Source organism: Plecotus auritus, assembly GCF_963455305.1.
Source record: "Plecotus auritus genome assembly, chromosome: 6".
In the NCBI taxonomy this organism is placed as follows: domain Eukaryota; kingdom Metazoa; phylum Chordata; class Mammalia; order Chiroptera; family Vespertilionidae; genus Plecotus; species Plecotus auritus.
The window spans coordinates 41,083,119-41,100,722 of record NC_137773.1 but is presented as its reverse complement, the minus strand read 5'-3'; the positions used below and the strand labels follow the sequence as shown (position 1 = coordinate 41,100,722).

Genomic DNA, 17,604 nt, shown 5'->3' with positions numbered 1-17,604 from the left:
CAGCAAAGAAACATCAATTTTAAGTGACTCACTAGACCAGATGGAATTAATTGACATCTTCAGAACATTTCACCCCAAAGCCACAGAATATACATTCTTCTCAAGTGCACATGGGTCATTTTCAAAGATAGACCATATATTGGGTCACAGGGAAAAGTCTTCAAATTCAAGAAGATAGAAATCATATCAAGCATCTTCTCAGATCACAGTGGCATAAAACTGGAAATCAACTACAATAAAAACAATCCAAAAAAATCAAACAAATGGATAATAAATACCATGCAATTAAACAATGACTAGGTTACCAGAGAGATGAAAGAAGAAATAAAAAACATCATGGCAACAAACGACAATGAAAACACAACAATCCAAAAATCTATAGGACACAATGAAAGCAGTCTTGAGAGGGAAGTTCATAGCTCTACAAGCCTACTGCAAAAACAAACAAACAAACAAACAAACAAACAAAAAAAACAACACAAGAAACAATGGTAATAAATTACCTAACCCTACAACTCAAATAATTAGAAAGAGAGCAACAAGAAAAGCCCAGTGTAAACAGAAGGAAGGAAATAATAAACATCAGAGCAGAGAGAAATGACATAGAGACCAAAAAAAAAAAACAATACAAAAGATCAACAAAACCAAGAGCTGGTTCTTTGAAAGGATAAACAAGATTGATGAACCTCTAGCCAGGCACACCAAGAAGCAAAGAGAGAGGACCCAAATAAACAAAACCAGAAATGAAAGAGGAGAAATAACAACAGACCCCACCGAAATACAAAGGATTGTTAAAAAATACTATGAACAACTCTATTCCAACAAACTGGACAACCTGGAGGAAATGGACATATTCCTAGAAAAATACAACCTTCCAAAACTCAATCAGGAAGAATCTAAACATCTCAATAGGCCGATAACTATGGAAGAAATTGAAGCAGTCATCAAAAAGCTTCCAGAAAACAAAAGCCTGGGGCCAGATGGCTTCACAGGGGAGTTTTTACCAAACATTCAAGGAAGAACTAAAACCTATCTTCCTAAGACTATTCCAAAGAATTCAAGAGGAAGGAACACTTCCAAGCTCATTCTATGAAGCCAGCATCACCCTAATACCAAAACCAGATAAAGACAACACAATGAAAGAGAATTACAGGCCAATATCCCTCATGAACGTAGATGCCAAAAATCCTCAACAAAATTCTAGCAAATAGGATCCAGTAGTACATCAGAAAGATCATACACCATGACCAAGTAGGATTTATCCCAGAGATGCAAGGATGGTACAATATCCGCAAATCAATAAATGTGATACATCACATAAACAAATTGAGAGATAAAAATCACATAGTCATATGAATTGATGCAGAAAAAGCATTTGACAAAATCAACACCCTTTCTTGATTAAAAACTCTCAGCAAGGTGGGAATAGAAGGATCATACCTCAACATAATAAAATCCATATATGATAAGCCCACAGCCAACATCATACTCAATGGGCAAAAACTAAAACCATTTCCCCTAAGAACAGGAACAAGACAGGGATGCCCACTCTCACCACTCCTGTTCGGCATAGTACTGGAAGTATTAGCCACTGCAATTAGACAAGAAGAAGAAATAAAAGGCATCCAAATTGGAAAAGAAGAAGTAAAACTGTCCTATTCCCAGATGACATGATGTTGTACATAAAAACCCCGAAAGACTCCATCAAAAAACTATTAGACTTAATAAATGAATTCGGCAATGTAGCAGGATACAAAATTAACGCCAAGAAATCTATGGCATTTCTATACACCAATAGTGAACTTACAGAAAGAGAGACTAAAAAAGCAATCCCATTTACCATCGCACCAAAAAAATTAAGATACCTAGAAATAAACTTAACTAGGGAGGTAAAAGACCTATACGTGGAAAACTATAGGACACTGAATAAAGAGATAGAGGAAGACGTAAACAGATGGAAGAACATGCCATGTTCATGGATTGGTAGAATCAACATCATTAAAATGTCCATACTACCCAAAGCAATCTATACATTCAATGCACTCCCCATTAAAATACCAACGACATATTTCACAGACCTAGAAAGAACTCTCCAAATATTCATCTGGAATAAAAAAAGACCCCGAATAGCCACAGCAATCCTGAGAAAGAAGAACAAAGTAGTTGGGATCTCAATACCGGATTTCAAGCTGTATTACAAAGCCACTGTTATCAAAACAGCCTGGTACTGGCATAAGAACAGACATATAGACCAATGGAATAGAATAGAGAACCCAGATATCGACCCAAACCACTATGCTCAATTAATATTTGACAAAGGAGGCATGAACATACAATGGAGTCAAGACAGTCTCTTCAATAAATGGTGTTGGGAAAATTGGACAGATACATGCAAAAAAATGAAGCTAGACCACCAACTTACACCATACACAAAAATAAACTCAAAATGGATAAAGAACTTAAACATAAGACGGGAAACCATAAAAATACTAGAGGAATCCACATATGCCAAAGCAATTTCTTCACCAATACCGCAATGGAAACTAAAGGGAAAATAAACAAATGGGACTACATCAAAATAAAAAGCTTTTGTACAGGAAAAGAAACCATCAACAAAACAATAAGAAAGCCCACTGTATGGGAGAACATATTTGCAAATGTTATCACTGATAAAGGTTTAATCTCCGACATCTACAGGGAACTTATACAACTTAATAAAAGGAAGATAAATGATCCAATAAAAAAATGGGCAATGGACCTAAATAGAATCTTTTTGAAAGAAGGCAGAAGGAAGGCCAAGAGACATATGAAAACATGCTCAAAGTCACTAATTATCCAAGAGATGCAAATCAAAACGACAATGTGGTACCATTTCACACCTGTCAGAATGGCAATCATCAACAAATCAACAAACCACAAGTGCTGGCGAGGATGCGGAGAAAAAGGAACCCTCGTGCACTGCTGGTGGGAATGCAGACTGGTGCAGCCACTGTGGAGAACAGTATCGAGTTTCCTCAAAAAACTAAAAATGGAACTCCCATTTGACCCAGTAATCCCACTTCTAGGAATATATCCCAAGAAACTAGAAACACCAATCAGAAAGGATTTATGCACCCCTATGTTCATAGCAGCACAATTCACCATAGCTAAGATATGGATACAGCCTAAATGCCCATCAGCAGATGAGTGGATTAGAAAACTATGGTACATCTACACAATGGAATACTACGCTGCTATAAAAAAGAAGGAATTCTTACCATTTGCAGCAGCATGGTTGGACCTGGAGAGCATTATGTTAAGTGAAATAAGCCAGGAATGAAAGAAAAATACCACATGACCTCACTCATTTATGGAAAATAAAGAACATTATAATCTGATGAACAAAAAGTTAGATACAGAGGCAGTAAAGCACCGAACAGACTGTCAAATTACAGCAGGAAGGCTGGGGAGGGTTGGGGAGAGGTGGAAAGAGATCAACCAAAGGACTTGTATGCATGCATATAAGCACAACCCATGGACACAAGACACTGTGGGGGGTGGGATGAGGGCATGCGACAGGGGGTAGTGGAGGCTGGGGGGAAGATCAATGGGGGGAAAAAAAAGGAGATATATGTACTACTATATGTAATACTTTAACAATAAAAAAAAAAACTGATAAAAAAAAAAAAGAATACATTTCCTCCACACAAAATAGACCTAAAACAAATAAATCTAAAATAACAGGAAGCATGCCCTAGCCAGTTTGGATCAGTGGACAGAGCGTCAGCTTGTGGACCAAAGGATCCCAGTTTCAATTCCAGTCAAGGACATATATCTTGGTTGCAGGCTCCTTCCCGGCCCAGAACCAGGGCTCATGCAGGAGGCAACCAATTGATGTGTTTCTCAGACATCGATGTTTCTCTCTGTCTTACTTTCTCTCTTCTACTCTCCCTAAAAATCAATGGAAAACTATTCTCAGGTGAGGATTAACAACAACAAAAATAATCTACATATATAAAAGCCTAAGCGACCGTCCAACCGTTCGACTGTCCAACAGGTAGCTATGATGCACAATGACCACCAGGGGGCAGATGTTCAATGCAGGAGCTGCCGAGCAACAGCAACTTTGCAGAGTGCCCTCTCACACTCCAGGACCCCTCAGAGGATGTCAGACTGCCGGTTTGGGCCCATCCCCGCAGGCCAGGCTGAGGGACCCCATCTGCCAGAAGGACCTCGCTCACTCCACAGACGCCCTTTGAGCCCTGGCGCCGCCCCAGGTGTGGCTGGCTGGGGAGAGAGTGCGGAAGGTTGGCTCCAGGGCATGTCCAGCCCATCTTGCTTAGTCACACCCCACCAGCCACATTCTAATTAATATCCTTTAAATGTGCACGAATCTGTGCACCAGGCCCCTAGTAATAAAGTAAAATGACAGAAAGCATATCAGTTGCATGGCAGAGCAGCTGACTACAAAGGGACATGAAGGAACTGAAGGTGATAGAAATGTTCGAGGTCTTCATTGGTTCTAGTGGTTACACCAGTATATATCACACTCATCAAAATGTGAAATGTATAACTTTAAAAGAATAATTGGACACAGACAATAGGGTGCTTAAGGACTGGGGCAAGGGGCCAAGGATGGACAGGAGAGGGTCAATGGGGGGAAAAAAGGGGACATATGTAATACTTTCAACAATTAAGAATTATTAAAAAAAAATGTATACACATATTTATGTGTGAGCCTATGTGCATGCCTATATATTGAATACATACACACACTTGTAGAAATATACAGTCCATGGGGGGAGGGGTTGTTTACACGTGGTATTAAAAAAAGGTGAATTTATTACGTGTAAATTATGCCTCAATAAAACTGAATGTGACATAAAAGCTTTGAGTCTAAAAAAGAAAAAAAGGGCCCTAGCCAGTTTGGCTCAGTACTTAGAGCATTGGTCCTCAGATTGAAGGGTCACAGGGTCGATTCTGGTCAAAGGCATGTACCTCAGTTGCAAGCTCAATCCCTGGTGCCAGATGGGGCTGCATGCAGGAGGCAACCAATCAATGTGTCTTTCTCACATCGATGTTTCTCTCTGTGTGTCTCTCTAAAAATAAATGGAAAAAATACTCTCGGGTGAGGATTAACAAAAAAAATAAGAAAAATAAAGAAAAAAGGGAGGAGACGCCTGTAAGTATGTGTGAATTATCCATAAGAAACTAACTGGCTGACAAATGACTAAGGAATTAATTTCTTGGGGCCTGGCAATGTGTATAGAACAGAAAAACTAATTTTTTTAATGTTTTTATTTATTTCAGAGAGGAAAGAAGAGGGAGAGAAAGACAGAAACATCAATTATGAGAATCACAGATTGGTTGCCTCCTGCACGCCCCCTACTGGGGATCAATCCCACAACCTGGGCATGTGCCCTGACTGGGAATTGAACCTCTTTGGTTCATAGGTCAACACTCAACCACTGAGCCACACTGGCTAGGCAGGAAAAACTAATTTTTATCACAAATTGTAGCTATTTCCATTATTATTGGTAAATAAGCATGGGTTACAGATTTTTTTGGACATAAAATTAAAAGCAGGATGAATCACATTCAATTATAGTAATATATTAGCAAACAAATATACTTCGTATAGCAAAAGAATAAAGACACAGGAAAGAAAATACAAAAACTAAACAATAGTTATCTCTGTATTATAGAATAGGGTAAGTTATTTTTCTCTTTTGAAACTTCAGAGTTTTCTGGGTTTTCTGAAATGGGCACACTTCTCCCTGCCCCCTCCAAATGCTCCCCACCCCCAAATTCATAAGGAACAGTATTTACTTCAAAGTAACAGTCTGCCTGTCATTGTCACAGTACATGGTCTTAAAGGTGCTGTAATGACCGAGTCAAGGTCATGCAATGTTGTGGAAAGAGCATAAATTAAGTCAAGAAAACTGGCAAATGCTCCACACTGCTAATCACACTGCAGAAGAGAGGAGTCTGCAAACAGTGTCACACAAGGAATCTGAACTTCCCCTGGCTTCAATTTCTAATTCTCTACACAAATATAGAGCCAATCCCAAAGACTCAGTGCAATAATATCTGAGTATTGACATCAAACATGTAAGAGATAAGATATAATTTTCAGCCCTGGCCGGCTTGGCTCAGTGGATAGAGCGTCAGCCTGCGGACTGAAGGGTGCCAGGTTCGATTCCGGCCAAGGGCACATGCCTGGGTTGTGGGCCTGATACCCGGTAGGGGGTGTGCAGGAGGCGGCCGATCAATGATTCTCTCTCATCATTGATGTTTCTATCTCTCTCTCCTTCTCCCTTCCTCTCTGAAATCAATAAAGAAATATATTTTTTAAAAAGTTATAATTTTCATATCTCCATTTATTTGTGAATGCATGTTTTAATAATTACCTCATATTTTATTTTTATTTTTTAATTGATTTCAGAGAGTAAGAGAGAGGGAGAGAGAAAAAGAAATATCAATGATGAGAGAGAATCATTGACCGGCTGCCTCCTGCACACCCGCTACGGGAGATTGAGCTCACAACCTGAGCATGTGCCCTGACTGGGAATCAAACCATGACATTCTGGTTCAGAGGTCAACACTCAACCACTGACCACACCAGTCAGGCAATTATCTCATATTTTCGATACTTACAACTAAATAACAACTGGCTACGATTTGCAAAAGTAATTTTATTAATTTAAAAAATTGAACTATAGTGTTTACTTAGTGCCTATGTGCATTTGCTTTAAAGCTGGTATCCCAATCGGTCATTTTAAAAAGTCCCTAAATGTTTATAATGCTGCTATCTTATTTGTCAACATACCTTGGATTCGCAGAACCGACGATCAAGTCCATGTTGACATGTCATTACTGACTTGGGTCTTTCCAGTTCATACTCCCGACACACCACGTGAAAAACAAATGTCTGCCCCCACTCCAAGAGACTAGCCAGCTGCAAAATAAGCAGTACAGGTTGACAACATGTTAGCACACTAAACAAGCACTCGGAGCTCAAAAGCTAATTAAGAATATTAACATAGCTTGAAAGATCCCAAACGCCATCTTACACATGCTGCTACATAATCCACTTGTTAGTCAACATCATGATTTTTCTACCTTGACATCAGTTATAAACTTGTGTTACTTTACATTCATGAATGACAAAATACATTGCCATAATGAATTAATTTCAACTGAAAAATTCAACTTCTAAAGTACTTTTCTTCAAGGTTATATCTTCCTTCTTATATGACTAACCGGAATCCTCACACCTAGAATTCTCTACCTAATAATCAACCAAGCTTTGGTGTGAAATTTGAGTATTTAATTATCATATTGAACTACGATTTGGGGAAATCAGGTACTTTGAAGATTCTGTTTGTTTAAGTAAATAAAAGCTTAAGTAACCATATATCAACTCTTCAGATTTTCAAAAACCCTAAATTCTGTAATTGATTAGAGTTAGTAAACACACTGAGACATGGGTATACATATTATACCACCTAAAAAGTACATAATTTAAACTACTGGAAAACATGAATTTCACTTTTAAAACATACAAAGAATGGCATAAACATTAAAAGCACCTAAGGAATCAAGAATCTCAGAGAAAACAGTGATGCCAAGACTCGAGTGCAGAAGAAAGTATTTCATTTTCTAAGAAATGCAATTTATAAACATGTGAGAGTCTAGCAATCCTTAGGTTAAAGGAATCGTGTCCAATCTTGCAGCGTTGGCATAGCTCATTAGAAAACAAGCTTTTGTTATATGCTTCAGTTTTTACTTGTAAATGGAGAGAAAGGAAATGGTGGATAATTAGGACAGGCTAGTTATGAGGCCAGAGAGCACTGAATATTTTTTGTCCATTTTTATACATTCCATTATATTTATTTGTATCCATTTCTAATCCCTTTGCAATTCATTCATTCTCCTATTTTTAGAATCTTAATTTTTGCTGTCTCCCAACAATTTCTTTCAGATATAGAAGATACTTCGATTCATTATTCATCTTGTTGCTACTACCAAACTCTCAATTATATGTTTCATACCTACTCTGTAACTTTTTATTAAAATTGAGTATGTACATTTCTGCCACATTTCAGTCTTTTGAAATGCCAGCTAAGCATGCATATTATCGTAAAGATATGGCTCAACAGGTGAAATGTTACAGTAAAATGACTATTCTACTAAATTTCAGGGTCCATTTCTAGAAGTAAATAATCTTTAAGGCCTCTGATTCTTCTAAATACACGGTGGGAAAGATGGTGAAAGGAGGGAGAAATTATCCAAAGGATCTCAACTAGCCCTCTAAACCAGGCTTACACACCAGTAAATTCGTATCTATTTTTTTAAACCAGCACCCTACATCACTAATAGCAGGTACAAATGATGGTATCTTGCTTTGAGACATGACAAGTAAAGAACCGTGCTACCTAACCCTTAATATCATAAATGTTAAGAAATACACAAAAAAGCAAAGTTTTTAGAAAATTATTCTATATACTGGCAAAAGAAGATTATTCCAACAGTGGAGAATCAAATAATATAAGCTTAATGATACATATATGTGCAATATATATCTCAGCCTAAGTTTTTCCCAAAGAAAGTTTCAAATTCTTTAAGGTACTATGTAGAACTATACAACATTACACTCACCAGTTTCATGTGGCTCAGAAAAATGAAACTTGTCTGTTATTCATCTATTGCTAAGAAAAATTGTGACTGTCAGGAATCAGAATGTCATTAGTGGAAATGCAACGGACATTCAAACAACTTGCTCTTGGGGCAGTGGGTGAGTGGAGGAAAAGGAAAAGAATGTAGCAGATGGTACTCTGACACTCGTACCTGTGGTGCCGTGACCTTAGCTGTGAGGCTTCCAGCCTGCACGTCAATTAGCCATGCGTATTCTAGGGAATCACTTCCCAAAGGAAGACCTTCTGCTGAGAACATGGCATGTGCTCTCAGCTGGAGACCTGACAAATTGATATGACCTTCCTTGAGTGCGTCATCTACAGGGGGTCGCTGCTGAAAACAAGAACAAGATAGTAAGAAATACATACAAGAAAATTACATTATGATTTCTAGTTGTTTTTCCCCAGAGACAAACAGTAAAAAACATGATATCTGGAAAATAAGGCTTCAGGATTCACAAGCTCCTGACACGCCTTTTACCCATGAAAGTCTAAGTAAAGCTTCTGCAGTGACAGTACCCATGAGAGCCCAGCTACAAAGCAATACAGCAAACTCCTACAAAAAACGTCGCTCTCAGAGTGGTCCCTGCCTTAAGGAAGAAAAAGAAACCCAGACTCTAACTGGCAGGAAATATAACAGGCCAATGTCTTGCGGGAAGGCAGGAATCATGAGATTAAAATATTAAAAAGAAGAAAATAACAGGGAACAATAAAGATCATTAAGACCATAAAATGAAGAACTAGGTCAGGAAGCCGTCTTCCATACAGATTTTGTTAGTAAAGGCATATTTTATCATGTTCTTGTCTCAAGACCATGATATGCTACCAAGCACCTCACACTTCTCCTTGCAACACTTTTTACACTTGAAAGTATTTATCTTAATGGTAATTTCCTCCATATTTATCTATCCACCAGCTGACTAGGGTAAAGACCATTTCTGCCTTGGTCATCAAGTATCCCACTGCACCTAACTGGGTGACCACAAAAGCAGATACTACTGACCAAGTACCTGCACAGATGACCTCACAGCAGGTCTTAGAGACACCAACACACGACTATACACTGAGACAGTTCACAGGTATTTCCCAAGTGAGTTTTACTATGGCAGCCTTCTCAGTGTGTGTGTGCAGGCCAACTTAAAGTTAGTGTTCCTTGTTTCAACACATTTGTGGAAATGTGTTCTTAAAAAATTGTTTTAAGGAAAAGGGCTAAAAAATCTAATTCATAATGACTTCTTAGAAGGAAGTTTCAAATTATGACTATAATACACCTCTAGAACTTCTAATCAATGTTTTATTTTATTTTCATCTAAGTTGTGTAACCATATATAAAATTGCCTAACTTCTCCAGGCCTCAGTTTCCTTGCTTTATCTGAGGGAGTTGGGGAGGATGGTCAGTAAAGATCTCTTCTGGCACAGAGATTCCATAATTCTCAGTATAAAATTTTTCAGTTTTTTTTTAAGCTTAAAAATACATGTGGAAATTGGCCTGTCCTAAAGGTGTAGCCTACCTAGTACACTAATAAAGATTATATTCTAAATTTGTATTACGGCTTGCATCATGTTATGGGGTGAATGGTATCCCCCCAAAAGGTATGTTCAAGTCCCAAGCCCACGTACCTGTGAATGTGACTTTATTTGGACACAGGATAGGGTCTTGGCAGATGCAACCAAGTCAAAATGAGATTTCATTGGATTAGGGATTCCTTCTTAGACATGTCTTAGTAAGAGAAAAATGGGGACACATAGGCACATGAATGCCATATGAATATGGAAGCAGAACTTGAGTGAAGTGTCTACAAGACAAGTAATGCCAAGGACTGCTAGCAACCAGCAAAAGCTGGAAGAGGCAAAGCATATCCTTACCTGCAGCTTTCAGAGAGAGAGAGCAAGGCCCACCAACACCTAGTTTCAGACCTCTAGGCTTCAGAACTGTGAGAGAATAAATTTCTGCTGTTTCAAGCCACCCAAAGTGGGATACTTTGCTACAGGAGCCCTAGGAAACCAATATGCGTCAAAAGGTGACCATGAAGTAGAATGTGTAGTTTCCTAAGTCTGACACAATAATCCATCCATCGCTTTAGATGAGGGGTGGGGAAAGTCCAGTCTGTGGGACTTGACCTCTCATAATGAGCTCAATAAAATGTTTTTTATATCTGGTCCAGTCTTTTGAGAATGTAGTGATGGAAATAAAACTTCAAGTGTCACCAGGTATAAGAAACCAGATATTCAGCCCTAACCGGTTTGGCTCAGTGGACAGAGCGTCGGCCTGTGGACTGAAGGTCTCAGGTTCGATTCCAGTCAAGGGCATGTACCTTGGTTGTGGGCACATTCCCAGCAGGGCGTATGCAGGAGGCAGCTGATCGATATTTCTCTCTCATTGATGTTTCTAACTCTCTATCCCTCCCTCCCTCTCTGTAAAAAATCAATAAAATATATTAAAAAAAAAAAAAAAGAAAAGAAACCAGATATTCAAACAAGATTCTCAGAACTCAGCCCTCAGGAGATACTTCCCTTCACCCTTATTAATTTCCTCAATAGACTGAAAACAAGGAGATGGGCTTCCTCTCCACACACTCACCTCCCAGAATTTAAAAAAACACATCAACCAATTCTAATGATCCACTAATTAGAGAACAAGAGTTGTTTTTAAGGTTCCTGCAGCAAGCTAAAACAAAAGTGTTGTGCAAGTGAGATCTTCCTGATAATAGCACAGTGTTGCATCATGACTTCAGTGACAATCTATATGGGGTGAGTAGACACACAATATGCACACCCATTGCACCAATGTCAACTTCCTGGTTTGATATTGCACTATAATTATGTACAAGGTCAACATGGGGAAACTGGAGGAAGGGGATTCAGGAACTCACTGTACTAACTTTGCAACTTCCTGTGAATCTATTATTATTTTGAAATAAAAGTTTTAAAAAGGAAGCACATTTTGAGGCAAAAGAAGAATGTAGTGTTAGTTTCAGCTACTATGTATATATGAAAATATAAATTAAAATTCTATGTAGGAAAATATAATCATTTATGGCAAAACAGTGAAAAGGAGGTATGCTATTAGAAACAAGACAATTACTACACAGACTCCACCATCCATTGATAATCTGAGGTACCAGATTCACCTTCCCACTTACATATTTACCTGCCTTGTATTAATCCATTTATATTTCTAAAAGTAGGGAAAAGCCCTAAAGTAATGGTAGAAAGAGAAGCCATCTGGCATTAAAAAGTAATAATTATGAAGTGATAATCTACCCAGGAATACAAATTATTCCCATGTGATGAACATCATTGGCTCTCTTCCAAAAGAGCCCCAGGGATACAGTGAAAGCTTTAACGAAGTATCTTGTAGGTATGTCTGATGAAAAGAATAAATCATTGGCCATGCAGATATGCATGTTTTGAAGATTTATGGTACTGGTTAATAGTAATACTTAGGTTGTGATTGTCAGCAGAATCCACCAATATTTTCTACATTTTTCCCTTCCATAAATAAATGAGAAAGTTATAAAGTATTTATTTCCATTTCTAAAAACAATGGATATAATATATAATTGTCTGGGACCACATAAACAGGGAAAGCAGAAAGAAAATGAAACAGGTTCTTGAAAAATTCTCATATATCCATACACACATACAAAACTTCTTACTATGGTTAAATGAAACGTCTCTAGTTTATAGAGCTGTAGACTCCATGTGCTTGAAGCTAACATGTTTTCACCCTATAAACAGTAACAAGAAATTTCTAAGTCTCTACCACGACTCACTTTCACGTTACCTGATAGTTGTCACTGACGAACACACTCAGGGGTGACAGCACAAGCTGCAGCATGGTCTCTCTAAATCCTTTTTTCATTTCAAAACACAGTCTTTCCAAGAAAGCTGTGGGACACTCAGGACCATCAGCAGTTCCATGCTAAAGTCAAACAAAACCCCATAATCAAAATATAGAAAAAGGCGAAGACCAGGGAAGTACAAGAAAATAAAAACTGTATTTATATGATTAAGAGATTTTGAATTTTAAAAAGAGAAACAGGCTTTACTGACAAATACAAGTCACTGGTACCCCAGTAAGGACATTAGGTCCACTAGGCACAGAGGTGGCCTCTCTGCTGTGCAGCCCTAGGTACACAACATGGAGCCGTAGGCAGCCTAAAGTTCAGGGCCACCCCACCACATCTGGCCTGGCTCCAATGGCCATGGGTTCTTTGGGGAATATAATCCTGTTCCTAGTCAGCCCCAACAGGCCCACAGTCATCCTTAAAGAGTGAACCAGGATTCAATGCTGGATCCAAAACTGCAGGGGCACAATTCCACCTCCAGGGTCAAGCCTGAATCTTGGTTTTGTAATAGGTCTACCATGAGGCCCCAAACTGGTCTGGAGTTGGAGATGACGACTAACAAAATGTAAAATCCTAGAATATCCTTCAAGCTAACTATAAACATGTCAAAATGTTCCGGTTACACAGAAAAACAAAGAAGAAACGCAAGTGAAAGGAGAAAGAGTAAAATTATAAATGATCAAGTAATCACATTCTGAAGAAAATAAGCTAGCTTTATAGAGATAAAAGGATAAATTTAGAAGTTTTTAATCTGAATTTTTCTATAATTACATGTGTGTGCCCACATACATACAGTTTCCTATGCTGGGTGAATTTCACATGATATTCCAGACTATTTTGATAAGTAAACACTTACAACAGGCAGACGCCCATGAACTTTGTACAAATTCACAAGCACGGTAATATCCCATGGACGCAAGGACAGCGGATGAATTGACTTGGCTGAACTTTCGTTTTCCTTTCTATCACCTTCCATTCCGACTGCAGTCCATCCAGAGCTGGATGACGTTGACAGGGACAGAACCGGACTTGAAATAACCTCTTCAAAATCCATATACATGTCATCTTCCCCAAAGTAGTTTTCCTATAAATATTAAGAACAAATGGCTATCAAAAGAGATATGTAACAATAACTTCTCACCTTACAGCCTAAAGTTTATAAACTAAGCATTTCCCTAACCTATTTTCTTTCATTAAAAGCATCTGGTCTGTTTCCTTAAAATAAAAAAAAGGATACACATATTTAAGACATATGCTTACTTGGCTGCTTATCAAGTAAATATTCTATAGCAAAAAAAAACCGACCCAAAGTTACAGAAGTTTATGCAGTAAAGCTTCATGATAATACCACCTCCAATTATAGCAAAAACTTGCAACCTACATCCTAGAAGAACTCTTTGAAGATTTATAAGGTTCAACAGTTGTCAATTGTACTTCTCAGAGTGTAGAGGAAATAATACTCAGAGACATCATTTGGGGGAAGCAGATCACTTTGCTGAAAATCAATTTGGCTAAATCCAACTAGCTAAGTACTACAATTCATATATTCCAGTTGGAATATTTATCAGGAATGTTTTAACAGTTTAATAAGAATGTCCAATTTTGGTTATTGCTAACAAAAACATGTGTTATAAAACAATTACCAAAACTTCCTTTCACATAGTTCATCCTGGTTTCTTATGCATTAACTAGTGGCCTGGTGCATGAAATTCATGCTCATTAAAAAGGAATTAATTAGAGGAAATACTTTAATATTGCTATTTGCTCTTTCTCTATAATAGAAGTGTCTGGCCGGCCCCACCCCCATTGGGCAACACCAAGACTTGGCCGGCCCCAACCCTGTCAAGCCCCACCGGGTGGAGGATGCAGCCTCACATCCTGGCGCCAGGGCGGGGGGCACGGGGCACGGCCTCAGGTCCCCCAGCCTGGTGCCGGAGCAGGGGGCATGGCCTCGGGGGGCACAGCCTCAGGTACCCTGCCCCAGCCCGGCGCCATGCAGCCTCAGGTCCCTGCTGTGACGGTGTGACAGTGTGATGACCATTTGCATATTAGCCTTTTATTATGATGATTAGTGTTCCCACTACTAATAATATTCTGTTTCTTTGCATCAGATTTTATTTTTAATTAAAATTTTTTTCTTCCCATTATTTTGTATTTTGTCTATTTGATCTATCAGTATTAATCAAAAGTTGTTAAAATATTCCTGTTAACACTGTTAACTATATCTTTTCAATATTAGAAACAAGTCAATGTTTGGTAAATTCTGCATTCTAGTTATTGACATTTGTTTTCTGGCTAGGATTCCAGACATGAGGTCAATTACTATCTTTTCATATAGTGCCTGGACTATAAAAATCCCAAACTACTGACTCACAACACCAGCACTTTTTCTTCTGTTTCCTGCCTCTAAATAATACAGGTCCTACTTAGAAATCTGCTTGACATGAGATTTTAGGTACCTTCTAAAACATTCAACTAGCACTTCTCCTCCCAGTCTTGGCTAGCAAACCTTGACTGTCTTTCCCTGCCAAGCCCTGATCATTGCAGACCTTCCTAGAACCTTGTGTGTTATGGGTTCTGCTAGCTAAGCATTCGCTATCCCAGCCTCTGCAGCAATGAGATCACAAAAGGAAGTGTGTAAGGAAGCACTGATGAAACTAGACTCACACATGGAACACCACTGCTCATGACTGTTAGGGTTTGGATAATTAGTCTCTCTTTGGTTGTCAGATGCAGTAAACAATGAAAGTGAATTTGAAAAATCTTGGGAAAATGCAAAATTTCATGATAATAATGTCAGTTTCATTGGATAACTGCTCAAGTCTCCGGTAAACCTCTCAGTGATAAGTAAGGATCTGGAAGGCTTAGTTACCTATGAAGAAGAGTAAATCAGTAAAAATTATTGGTGACTTTTTAAAAGTATGAGCTGAATATCAAAAGAATAAGAAAACTGATGAAGTCTTCACCCATTGTTCTTAAAGAAGCCTCTCTTCATAATCATGTTAAAGACACCAACCTCTAAGTGCTCTCATACTGTAGTCATTCAATTTCAGTGAAAGAATTATACCAAAATTAATCAACACTTGATTTAGTCCTTATTCAAAAAATAGTGCATATTTCTTCAGAACCTAAATTTGTGATATTCTGAAATAAACTTATTTACATATATTTGCTTCAATTGTTAAGATGGAGCACCAAACAAACCTTTGATTAATTACCATGAAATAAAGTCCGTTTTTAATGGTTTCACTTGAGGTAGACTCTTCCTGGTATACCAATTACCCTCAGATAAAAGATTAACTTGTACTTATATTACTGCATTAAGTACAATGTAATGAAAGTTTGTCCACCCATGTCTATCCTGCTTTATCCCTCCTAACTTTTCTCCTTGAGAGCAGATGCAATATCATTTCTATCTCTAGCAGCTAGCACAACTCCTAGAACATGGTAAATGTTCAAAACAATAATAAACTGAGGAGTACACGACTTTAATAAATAATTTTATAATTGAACCTAGTACTATCTATACTATTCTATATAATAACAGGCTAATATGCAAATCGACCAAACGGTAGAATGACCAGTTGCTATGACACACACTGATCACCAGGGGGCAGATGCTCAATGCAGAGGCTGCCCCCTCGTGGTCAGTGCACTCCCATGGCAGGGGGGTGCGGGGGTGCGCCGCTCAGCCAGAAGCCGGGCTCATGGCTGGTGAATGCAGCAGTGGCAGCGCCAAGGACCCCTCGGGGGATGTCCGACTGCCGGCTTAGGCCCACTACCCAGGTGCAGGCCAGGCTGAGAGGACCCCCCCGCAGTGCATGAATGGCATGTACCCGGCCTCTAGTGTGTACACACACACACACACACACACACACACACACACACACACGAGGCCCAGTGCATGAATTCGTGCACGGGTGGGGTCCGGCTGGCCCGCCCCGATAGGGATCCATCGGGGGTGGGGCCAGCTGGAGGAAGGGGCCACAGGCAGTTGGCCGGCCGGCCCCATCCCCAATCAGGGTGTTGGGGGCCAATCGGGGGTGGGACTGGCTGGGGAGAGGGGCCAAGAGAGGGCTCCAGGGCATGTCCAGCCTGTCTCAGTCCTGATCGGCCGAACCACAGCAGCAAACTAACCTACCGGTCAAAGCATCTGCCCCCTGGTGGTCAGTGCATGTCATAGTGACTGGTCAACCTGTCGTCTGCCCCCTGGTGGTCAGTGCACATCATAGCGAATACTTGAGTGGCCTTAGCATATCATGAGCATATTACGCTTTGATTGGTTGAACAGACAACCAGACACTTAGCATATTAGGCTTTTATTATATAGGATACATATATATCTATATATATGTGTGTATATATATGTATATATATATATATATTATATAATCTATTCTCAACATATATATTCTCAACACTTTAAATCATCCAATTGGCTATTGCAAATGGTCTAAATTCCAATTAGATATTAACTGCTTTGCATACATCTACACTAATAAAAGAGTAAGATGCAAATTGACCATACCTTCGCGACACCCACCAGCCAATCAGGAGTATGCAAATTAACCCAACAAAGGTGGTGGGCTAATTTGCATACTCAGGCACCAAGCGGCTGGGGGCAGGGTGGGACACTTGTGTCATCACCATGGTGACGACGCAGGCGTCCCGCATTGCCCCAGCCACTCCAGGCTTCTGGGCAGCAGGAGAAGGTGGAAAGGCGGCTCCGGGCCAGAGCGAAGAGGCGCTCTGGCTGGAGTGAAGGCAGTGCCGGCAGCCAGGGGAAGGAAGGCCCATTCTTGCATGAATCTTCGTGCATTGGGCCTCTAGTTTAAAAATATACAAGTTCTTTTAAAAAAATCATACCTTTATACAAAAAAACGCATTTAATAGTGGTCCATAGAGAGTTATCTGAGAGTCTGGAGAAAGTTCCATCTCCACATGCAGTTTATCAGGTGGCAGCTCAGAGGGGTCAACAGGTGGGCGGGAAGAAGTAGAGGGAGAAGAAACAACTCGGTCTGACGTCTTCTGCGATGGCCTCAATACAGACAGCATTGTTTCTTCCATTTCTGACACTG

At 39.3% G+C, this 17,604-nt stretch overlaps 1 protein-coding gene across 6 annotated transcripts in view; it reads right to left on the bottom strand.

The window, feature by feature from the left end:
• BLTP1 (bridge-like lipid transfer protein family member 1) overlaps nucleotides 1-17,604 on the bottom strand; it is a 181,890-nt gene that overhangs the window by 119,990 nt on the left and 44,296 nt on the right. For 5 of the 6 annotated variants that reach the window (XM_080671792.1, XM_080671790.1, XM_080671794.1 and 2 more), the window contains exons 20-24: nucleotides 17,393-17,601; nucleotides 13,383-13,610; nucleotides 12,463-12,600; nucleotides 8,830-9,009; nucleotides 6,809-6,937 (exon numbers count right to left, since the gene is read on the bottom strand). In XM_080671792.1, the coding sequence (XP_080527918.1) occupies nucleotides 6,809-6,937; nucleotides 8,830-9,009; nucleotides 12,463-12,600; nucleotides 13,383-13,610; nucleotides 17,393-17,601 (884 nt within the window). The remainder of the gene's footprint in view (nucleotides 1-6,808; nucleotides 6,938-8,829; nucleotides 9,010-12,462; nucleotides 12,601-13,382; nucleotides 13,611-17,392; nucleotides 17,602-17,604) is intronic. The other variant, XM_080671791.1, reaches the window with a different exon arrangement.